The sequence below is a fragment of the Mus caroli genome, chromosome 17 (genome assembly GCF_900094665.2).
Source record: "Mus caroli chromosome 17, CAROLI_EIJ_v1.1, whole genome shotgun sequence".
NCBI lineage: Eukaryota > Metazoa > Chordata > Mammalia > Rodentia > Muridae > Mus > Mus caroli.
In genome coordinates, this window is record NC_034586.1 from 22,808,899 (window position 1) to 22,818,933 (window position 10,035).

The 10,035-nt window shown below is 52.5% G+C and overlaps 2 protein-coding genes across 11 annotated transcripts in view; both read left to right on the plus strand.

Annotated features, from left to right (window-relative positions):
• Syngap1 (synaptic Ras GTPase activating protein 1) overlaps positions 1-4,603 on the plus strand; it is a 30,925-nt gene extending 26,322 nt beyond the window's left edge. For 5 of the 7 annotated variants that reach the window (XM_029471477.1, XM_021149517.2, XM_029471478.1 and 2 more), the window contains one exon: positions 2,685-3,417. In XM_029471477.1, coding sequence (XP_029327337.1) covers positions 2,685-2,831 — 147 coding nt within the window. In that variant the 3' untranslated portion in view covers positions 2,832-3,417. Of the gene's footprint in view, positions 1-2,684 lie in introns of all 7 variants that reach the window. The other 2 variants (XR_003835301.1, XM_029471476.1) reach the window with 2 other exon arrangements.
• A 751-nt stretch (positions 4,604-5,354) lies between these two features.
• Positions 5,355-7,754, plus strand: Zbtb9 (zinc finger and BTB domain containing 9). 4 transcript variants are annotated; one of them, XR_002376880.2, is made up of 3 exons: positions 5,391-5,535; positions 5,734-7,565; positions 7,654-7,754. XR_002376880.2 is itself a non-coding variant. In XM_029470847.1 (2 exons), exon 2 carries the CDS (start codon positions 5,801-5,803, stop codon positions 7,196-7,198), a length of 1,398 nt encoding a protein of 465 aa, XP_029326707.1. In that variant the 5' UTR covers positions 5,355-5,490; positions 5,734-5,800; the 3' UTR covers positions 7,199-7,754. The 4 variants fall into 4 exon arrangements, 3 of the variants coding, with proteins under 3 accessions (XP_029326707.1, XP_021004927.1, XP_029326708.1); XM_029470847.1 differs by having other exon boundaries at positions 5,355-5,490; positions 5,734-7,754; XM_021149268.2 differs by having other exon boundaries at positions 5,734-7,754.
• The last annotated feature ends 2,281 nt before the right edge of the window (positions 7,755-10,035 follow it).

Here is a 10,035-nt window from a genome sequence, read left to right on the forward strand (position 1 = left end):
GGAGCCTCTCCCCTCTCACTGCTGTGCACCACACCCAGAGACCCTCCACAGACCCCTCCCTCCCGACACCTCCTGCACAGACCCCTTCCCAAGGTACAACCAGAGCTCACCTGCTGACACTCCACACCTACCCTTTGATGCCTAGTAGTACCAAATTGGACCCTTAGAAAGACCAAGCAGAGTTACAGGTTTCCCAGTTCTCTCCAGACTGGCCCACCAGCCACCTCCTGGCACCACCCTCCTTTCCTCTACCTATCCAGTGTCTGTCTGTCACCCCCCATTTCACCAGAGCGTCCTTGGGAGCTGGGATGTTGGAGTGGGTGGGACAGGGTGGAGGGATACTGCGCTGGGGCCAGGCTAGAGGGCTGTGCTGACTCCAGCAGGTAGATCAGGTTCCTGCTTCCTCTCCTGATCCCTCACCCCCTCCTGCTGTGGCCTTCTTTGCTCCTTCTCCTTTGCACCTGTGAGGCAGAAGGAATCTGAGGCCTCCTTAGTTCTGCTGGGTGGAAGCCCTGGAAGAACTGCTGTTGAGATGTCCTGGCAGTGACAGAGTAGGCAGCACAGGCGAGCAAGGGTCCTGGGCAGATTTGAGGCTAGACTGTGAGTCAGAAGTAAGGGGAAACTGCTCCCTAGAATGTAGTCAGGGGCTCAGTAGCCAGATTTAGTACCAGGCAGGGACACCAGGAACAGCATGTTAAATAGCCTCTTCCGGCAGAGCCCAAGTTCCTGTTGGTAATGCCACTCATCTCTCCCCACTGCCGCCCAGGAGCCTTTCAGGACACATAATCCTACCTAAAAGCCAGTGAATAGGGAGCTGTCAGGTACACCTGTCCCAAGACACGTTTCTGTGGGAAGGATCTGTGGTGGGCAGTGGCTCTGCAGTGTAATTTTTACTCTCTGCCTGCCTGGCCCCTGTCACTGTTGTCAGTGATCTGTAAATAAATGCCGAGAGACACCAAGGAGCCTCACCATTTAAAGAGGACTCCTGCAGTGAATTCTTTTGTAAAATGAATAATGGCACCCTAATTTATCCAGTTTCTAAATTTGGGTTCATGAGGGCGTAGGGGGCATGCCCATGTGTCGTCATGAGCAGACAAGCAGAGTGGAGACGATCTGGGGTTCCTTCCCTGCTCTCCAGCTGTGTGTGCTCAGGGTCTTCCACGACTGACTGCCTGGGACATACCCTTGAGCCCAGAGGGTAGCTTGTCTAAGGTTATATTTGGGGTGGCCTTGTAACAACAGGTGAGTCTTTGATTCTGATATGGAGGTGGGGGAAGCTGATCTCGGGAGGCTGCATTTTTTTTTGTGTGTGTCCTTTGGAGATAGGGTCAGATATAACTACATGCTGCCCTACCTAAATGTCTTGTAGCTTAGACAGTAATTTGGTTATTTGTTCCAAACTGTTTGTAGGCTTTGATCTCACTGCAGCCCAGCTGCTACTTAAACCTAATAGAATTCATTTTAAGTTGGATTTAAAGGCCAAGTACGTGTCCAACATTGTGGGGCCACACGGCCCCCTCTCCCAGCACACAGAAGGCTGCGTTGAGGGGAGGAGCCATGAAGTGGGTAAAAAGCCATAGAAGCTTCTGAAAATAGGTCCAAGAGTGGCCTAGGGTCTGCTACTCAAGCTGGAAACCTGGGGAGAGGAACCAAGGCAGAAGGATGGAGGGTTGGGGGGAAGGGACAGCCAGTCTGGGAATTCAATCTGGGCACAGTGAATGGCTTTAACCAGTGGTTCTCAACCTGGGGGTCGTCTAACAAGCCCTTTACAGGGGTTCCCACATCCGATATGTACATTATGATTCATAACGGTAGCAAAAGTACAGTTCTGAAGCAGCGACAAAATAATTGGACGGTTGGGGTGATCACATGAGGAACTCTATTAAAGGGCCGCAGCATTAGGAAGGCGAGGGCCACTGCTCTAATACTGGGAGTCTTCCTACAAGATGTCGCTCCACATCACCTCTCAAATCCCTTCCTGTTTCCACTACAGTCAAACCTAGTTTGGGATGTTATATTTGAAAGGTCCACTCTGATAGCTGACAAAACTGAATGACAATGTCTATTTAGGGCAATGCCTGTCTTCCAAACACAGTAAGTAGAACTCTGTGCACAAGGCTTCCTGCCACACAGGCCCTCAGGGAGCACACATAAAGAATGGAGTCTGTTTGCTGGTGGAGGTTAAGTCCCCTCCCACAGACATGTTTTCCACCAATTTGTTTAGCACACTCTTTTTTTTCACAGATAAAGGAAAACTCAAGTCCCGGTTTTGTTCAAATTATTAACAAACTTCCAGATCTGTAGGGGTTTGCACTAATGAGGTTTCACTGTACTGCCTCCTCTGTTTCCTCAGTGCGTTCTGGGAAGTTCCTGCCTGGGGTGGAGGGTGCTGGGAGGGGGCTCCATGGGAGGGGGCTGGGAAGTGGGGGTCCAGTTCCTGAAGTGGGCGTTATATTGGGGGGAAGGGAAGAGCTCGCAGGTTTTGAGCTGGTTTTCTGGTGTAAGTCTGGTTCAAAGGCTCCTGGTAGGAGTTGGGGTGAGGTTTCATGGAGGTGAGAAACAAACAGGAGAGGGGTGGACATGGCTGTGGCTGGGCTGGGTTCGGGTGAGCACAGCTTGGGGCCACATCCTGGCCCCGCGAAGCGTCTCAATAAGTCCGCGCTCTCCTCTTTGGTGTCTTGCAGGAGAGGCAGCTTCCCCCCTTGGGTCCAACAAACCCGCGTGTGACGCTGGCCCCACCTTGGAACGGCCTGGCCCCCCCAGCCCCACCCCCCCCACCCCGGCTGCAGATCACAGAGAACGGCGAGTTCCGGAACACCGCAGACCACTAGCCCACCCAGCATCACAGACCTCCTTCCCTGTGCACCCTACCCCAGCCCACCCAGCGTCACAGACCTCCTTCCTTGTGCACCCCACCCTGGAACATCACCAACCACCAGGACTGGACGTCGCCAAGGGACAGCGGGATTGTCTCCCTTAATGCCTCCTTGGGGCACCCATCTGCCGACCCCACTGCTCCATTCTAGGAGGGAGAGTGGGACCCTCAGCTGCCCTCTTTCACCCCAGGACACCACCTACCCCACACAGACCCCTTCACTCTGGGGTGCTATCCCTGTCCTCTGCCTCATAGTTCCCCTGAGCACTGGGGGACAGACCCTCACCCCACACTGGGGGTGTGGCACCTCCAAACTTTCAACTTCAGGGTGATTTTTTAGCAGTAACCAGAGCTGACAATCTATAACTCCCCTCTACCACCCCATTTTGGCCTCCCCTGCCCCCCCTTGTTATGGGGAGGGGACCCCGGGTGAGGGGGCCCTATTACCCCTTGATTTCTCAGGAGCGTCTGGGGGGGCTCAGCACGCACAAACTCCTTCTCTTTCCACTCTTACATTAACTCTCCCCACCCAGAACCCAGATGGGGTGGAGGGGGCCACCGGGGCAGGGAGGGGGCGGCAAGGGGGGAATGGGAGTTGCCTCCCCTTCTTCCCACACCTGATCTGCTCTTGGCTGGTCCCAGAGCGGGGTGAGGGGGCTTATGCCCCCCCCTCCCCCAGTGTGTTGGGTGGGGTGGAATTGAGGTTTGGATGAGGGGGTTAGGGTATAGGAGGCCATGTGTGTTGGGTTGTGGAGGACAGACTAGCTGATCTGCCCTACCCTGACACGCAGCCAGCCCTCTACCCCTTCCCTCTCTTGTCTCTACTCCCATGGGGAGGGGGGAACTTACTCTAGGAAAAGCCATGTCTCTCTCCCCCAGGATGGGGGGACCTGTGTTGGAGGATGGGTGTTTGGGGGCCCCCTTACATGACTCTGTCCCCTGGGGGAGGTAGGACAGGGCTGGGCTTCCCTCTCACCCTCACCCTCACCCAGTCTCCCTCCCTCCCGCCAGCTCCATGCTTTTTCGGTGTTTTTCTGTACATAGCTCTCTGGCGGAATAGGGGAGGTAGGATGGATGGGGTTTGGGGTGGGTAGGCCATGGAAGGGGAGAAACCCCTCCCGGGTACCCCCTCTTCTCTGACTGCTGCCCCCTACCCAGCCTTGTCTCTTCACTCCTTGCGTTTGGTATTGAGAATTCTTCCCAGACTCCAGACTCGATCTTTCTTTTGTATGGACAGCTCTCCTTCGGTCTAACCCTCTACATACACCCACCCAGCCGGGGCCAAATTTATACTTATATAAAAGTTGTAAATATGTGAAATTTTATCCCATGCCCTTTCCTCTGCTTTCCCCATCAGGCCTTACCCTTGGACCTCCTCCCTTCTCTTTGGCTGTTGTAATTATCTGGGGTTTGTACTGTACATAATTGGGGTGGGGGGCTGGGAGGCGACCCCTCTGTACAGAGCTTCCTGGCTCCCTAGCCCCACCCCTCACTTCCCTCCCCACCCACCACCTTAAGAGTAGGGAGAAGATCTTCTTACTCATTTTTTTTTTTTTTTTTTTGCTGTTTGTTTACTCGTTCTCCTTCCTGCCCCTGCTCCCAGACTCTTGGTCCCCCACCACTGCCCCCCCTTTTCTCCCACTCCCAGGCCCATTTGATTTTTTTTTTTTTTCTGGAGTGTGTGGTGAAACAGAAAAATCATGTTTAATAAACGGAGATTGTTCTTTTATCACTGGGCTGACTTTTATTTATTTTTGGATTTTCAAGACAGAGAGAGTCTCCTTGTGTGGCTCTGGCTGTCCTGGAACTCTGTATACCAGGGTGGCCTTGATTGAACTCAAGAGATCTGCCTGCCCCTGCCTCCAAAGTACTGGGACTAAGTGCCGCCTCCCCCGGTGTTGGGCCGACTTTTTAGCCTGGGGTCTCCAGAACGACCTGAAGGGTGACAGGGACTACTTTTGGAAAGAACAGTCCTCTTACATTACACACTATACCACCCAGTCAGGAGAACAATATATACCGCAGGGTGTTCCTGGTGAAACTTACACTCCCGCTCTCTCTCCGCCGCAGCACTCGACCCGCTTTAGCGCCCGAAAAAAGACTCCAAGTGCAGGGTCTGTGCAAAACCCTCTCGACTTAGGGCTTAATTGTGAGGACGCTCCTCTGCGAAATGGAGGAAAGGACCCAGGTCCTCAGCAAGCGTGCGCTCCAGACTTCAGACCCGGCTGACCCGCGTGCACGCGGAGGGCAGCAGCACCTACCTCGCGCGGCGGGACCGGGGACGCACGCCGCGCTGCGGAACCCGTGGCTCCCCCTCACCGCAACTCCAGAACCGAGGGAACCGCCCTCCACCTCCGCCGCCCTCCCCAATCCCCGGCCTTCCGTCCGTACAGCCAATGAGGAGACGGCTTGTAGGCTGCCGCTCTCCCATTGGCTGCAGAACTGGCCCCGCCCTCCGTGCCTGGCCGCATTGGCGTCCGGCGGAACTGCGGCAGCTTCCGGCCTGCCAGGCGCACTGGTGGTTGAGGTGCTCCGACGCGGTCGCGCGTGCGGTGGGGGCGTGTCGGTGGGAAGTCGCGGGGCCGGAGCTTACGGAGCCGGCCGGGGCGAGCACGGTGAGGAGGGGCGAGCGGCGGCGGAGGGCGACCGGAGCCGGCGAGGTGAGGAGCCATCCCTTCCCTCCTTAGTCCGCTGGGCCTGGAGGTGTAAACCCTGGTTAGTGTTTTGTTGGGTTTCCTGGTGGGCGCAACTAATGTACAGAAGCTTGTCACCGAAGAGTTTTCAAGGGTCGGTGGCGAGCGGCTTGAGACAGGTCTCATACCCCGAACTTGTGTGACCCCAGTCTCTTTCCTCCGCAGCCTTCACCCCGTATAGAACCCTGCACTGCCCGACTCCCCAGGATTTATTTCTCTTCCCGAGGTAGCCATGGATGCTTCGACTCCTTTGCCTCCCGCATCCTCTTCTCCGAGATGCAATCCAGCCCCACAGACGATCCACATTGAGTTCCCTCATCATAGCTCTTCGCTGCTGGAATCCCTGAACCGCCACAGGCTGGAGGGAAAGTTCTGTGATGTGTCCCTCCTGGTTCAGGGCAGGGAACTTAGGGCTCACAAAGCAGTCTTGGCTGCTGCCTCTCCTTACTTCCATGACAAGCTGCTTTTGGGGGATGCGCCCCGACTGACTTTACCGAATGTCATCGAGGCCGATGCGTTCGAGGGACTGCTTCAGCTCATTTATTCAGGAAGCCTCCATCTGCCTCTGGACGCCCTCCCTGCCCATCTCCTTGTAGCCAGTGGCCTTCAGATGTGGCAAGTGGTAGATCGGTGCTCAGAGATTCTTCGAGAACTAGAAACGTCTGGTGGGATTTCAGCCAGTGGAGGAGCCTCCAGCCTCACACTTATTTCCACAACATCTTCAGGAGGCTGGTGCATTCGCTCTTCCCCTTTCCAGAACCCAGTACGCTCCTCTGCTTCTACAGAGAATTCTGTTTCTCCTGAGAGCCCCGCTGGAGGGGAGGGGAGTGAACTAGAAGGAACATTACAGATTCAGGTGAAAGTAGAGGAGGAAGAGGAGCAGGGGTCAGCAGCCCCACTCTTTCAGACTCCTCAGCCCGCGAGAGTGTCAGGAGGGGTTTCCCAAGCTTGTGGATCCCACCCATTGCCTACACCTGCTCTTCCCAGCAAGCCTTCAGAGGATGAGAACTCAACAGTAGATCCTCCTGCCCCTCCTGTACAAGCTTCCCAAATCTTATATGTGAATCAGGAAAACGTTGAGTGTAAGGAGGAGATAGCAAGAGGCAAGGCTCCGTCTGGAGGATCAAAGGAAAAGACCAAAGTACTATCCGGAGAGGACTCTGAGGAGAAGGGGGAGCTGAGATACTTGCTGTCCTCAGGAGGAGGGGAAACGTCTGGGGCAGGAGATCCATCGTGGAAACCAGTGGATCTTCATGGGAATGAAATCCTGTCAGGGGGTGGAGGACCTGGAGGAACAGGGCAGGCTATGCATGGGCCTGTGAAGCTAGGAGGGACACCCCCTGCAGATGGGAAGTGCTTTGCTTGCTTGTGTGGAAAACGGTTTGCAGTAAAGCCGAAACGAGACCGACACATCATGTTGACGTTCAGCCTTCGCCCTTTTGGATGTGGCATCTGTAATAAACGTTTCAAGTTGAAGCATCATCTGACAGAGCACATGAAGACCCATGCGAGAGCTCTGCATGCGTGTCCCCATTGTGGCCGTCGGTTCCGTGTCCAGGCCTTCTTCCTTCGCCACCGGGACTTATGCAAGGGCCAGGGCTGGCCCACTTACCACTGGACTTACAAATGACTCCTGGTGCTCTCTAGTGATTTCTAGGACAAGATAGCCCCTGCTGCTGCTGCTGGACTCTTACCTTCACCACCTCAGTCCTGGATTGTATAATCATTTCAAGAGATTATATATATATTGTCACGAACCCCTTCCTCTTGGGCATGGGTCTCACCCTGGTAGTCCAGGTTTAGACAGACTTTAGAAAATCATGCTTCTGATCACTTAACCTAAATGGCCCTTTTTGTATTGATAGCCAGTGAGGGAACTGCTGACCTCAGATTAGTGAGAGAAGAGCTGGAGCATTGCCAGACTAAGGTCTGAGCGGCCTCTCCCTCCCTGTCAGCAGTATTCTGTTCCTGTACTTTGTCATTTTTTTCCTTTTTAGGTTCTAGCATTGCCAGACTAAGGTCTGAGCGGCCTCTCCCTGTCAGCAGTATTCTGTTCCTGTACTTTGTCATTTTTTTCCTTTTTAGGTTCTCACCAGTAGACACCTCTCCCAAATATCCTTTTAAAAATACTTGAGTGGGGCTGGAGAGATGGCTCAGTTGTTAAAAGCACTCTCTGCTCTTCTAGAAGTCCTGAGTTCAATTCCCAGCAACCACATGGTAGCTCACAACCATCTAAAATGGATCTGATGCCCTCTTCTGGCATGCAGGCATACATGCAGACAGAGCATTCATACATTTAAGAAAAATGTATTTGAACATGCAACAAGTGTGGTGCACACATTTAATTACAACACAGAGGAGGCAGAGGCAGGTGGATCTCTTCTAAGTTCAAGACCAGCCAGGGCTACACGTGGTGAGACCCTATCTTTAGGGGTAAAAATAGTACTTGAGCACTTTAGCAAACTGAGCATTTCATGTTCTGTTCTGAAAGTCCATAGTAGAGGGTATTCCCTCAGCAGCCTTCACCTTGTCCGCCTTTCACTACCACTGATAACCTGCTTATGAACACAATGACAGATAGGACCCACGAACTCAGGAGAGGGCAGGTGACCTACAAAGCTCTCAGGGTGGCATTTGCTCTCTGAGCAGATCGCCCTGCTTAGAGGAACTCAGGGTTGAAACCACACGTGGTGAAGTCTGCAGAGGAGCTACAGTGGGACCGTACTGCTTTCTTTACCATCTCACCCACACTTGGTAGAGGTAGAGGGGTAGATAGTAGAATGGAGGTGAAGGGAAATTTAAGGTTATTAATAAACTCTGCCCTGAAACCTAAGCTGACCGTAGACTGGCTTGAGTGATTGCTGTGGAAGAGATGTGAGAGCAGAGCTGCAGGGGATGAGTGTGTTCCTTTCACAGCCAGTGACATCGATGGAAGAAGAGTGAGCTGGTATCACAGAGGCTTGACATGGACAGTGCTATCCTGGACTCGGGCAGGCCCTGCTGCTGCTGCTGCTGCTGCTGCTGCTGCTGCTGCTGCTGCTGCTGAGGATCCTCAGGTGAGTTACTTTATGTCTCAGAGTCTGACCTGCTACTGCTTGGTTCTTTGTCTTGGTTTGTTGAGATCTTGTCTTACTATGTAGCCCAGACTGGCCACAAACTCAGGATCCTCCTTCCTCAGCCTGTGGAATACTAGGATTACAAGCACATATTGACATGTCAGGTTTATGTCCACCTTTTGAAAGGCTTGGGGTCATAATAATATTAGCTTAAATTATTTCCTAATTTCTGGCAATATGCATAATGTTAGATGGCACTTTGATTTATTCTATAAATACTTAGAACAGAGCAGTGTGCGAGCCCCTGGTTTTCCCTCATTGGAACAGTGTCTCAGTGAGTAAGAGTACTCAGTGCCCAAACATGAAGACCTGAGTTCAGATCCTAGCACTCACGGAAAAAAGCCAGGTATTGGGCTGACCAGAGGGTTCCACAGGCACCTACTGACAAGCCTGACACCTTGAGTTTGCTCCCCAGAACCCACATGGTGGAAGGAGAGAACCTGCTGGGGGCAGCAGGGCAGCCTGCACAGCAGAGGAGGAGTGGGTGAGTGGAGGGAGGGACTCAGGCATGGGTAGTCCATGTGGTTCACAGCTCTTGACTGACTAGCAATCAGGTGCCTCTTTATTTATATAGGTTTCACAGAACACAGACAGATTTAATGATTATCCAAGAAGTACAGATTATGTGTTTGATTTTTCATTACATGTCCAGGGCTACAAGTTCAGTCACCATTAGAAAACACAAAGAGAACAGATTTTAATAAACCTATTTATTTATTTTGGTTTTCTAAGACAGGGTTTCTCTGTATCCCCCTGGCTGTCCTGGAACTCTGTATACTAGGCTGACCTTGAGCTCAGAGATCCACCTGCCTCTGCCTCTGCCTCTGCCTCCCAAGTGCTAGAATTAAAAGGTATGGGTCATCACCTAGTGTCTTGGTTTTTTTTGTTTTGTTTTGTTTGATTGGTTTTGGTGCTAGAGATTGAATCCAAAACCTCACACTTGGAATTATGAATCTCACAAGCGAGCTACAAACCCAGCTAAGTCTTGTTCTTGTGGCACTGGACTGAAAATAAATTTCTCAGGGTTAGATTTTTCTAAACTTAATTTAATAAGGTTTCTTACACACTTTAACCTCCCTTCTAGCCCACCACCACCAGAGGGAGTGGAAAGGAAAGGTTAACAGGGCAAAGGAGGGACATGGGCCTGTTTAGAAATAGTTCTTTCCAGGTGGTGGTGGCACACACCTTTAATCCTAGCACTTGGGAGGCAGAGGCAGGTAGATTTCTGAGTTCAAGGCCAGCCTGGTCTACAAAGTGAGTTCCAGGACAGCCAGGGCTANACAGAGAAACCCTGTCTCAAAAACAAACAAACAAACAAACGAAAGCAAAAGAAATCGTTCTTTTGGGCAAT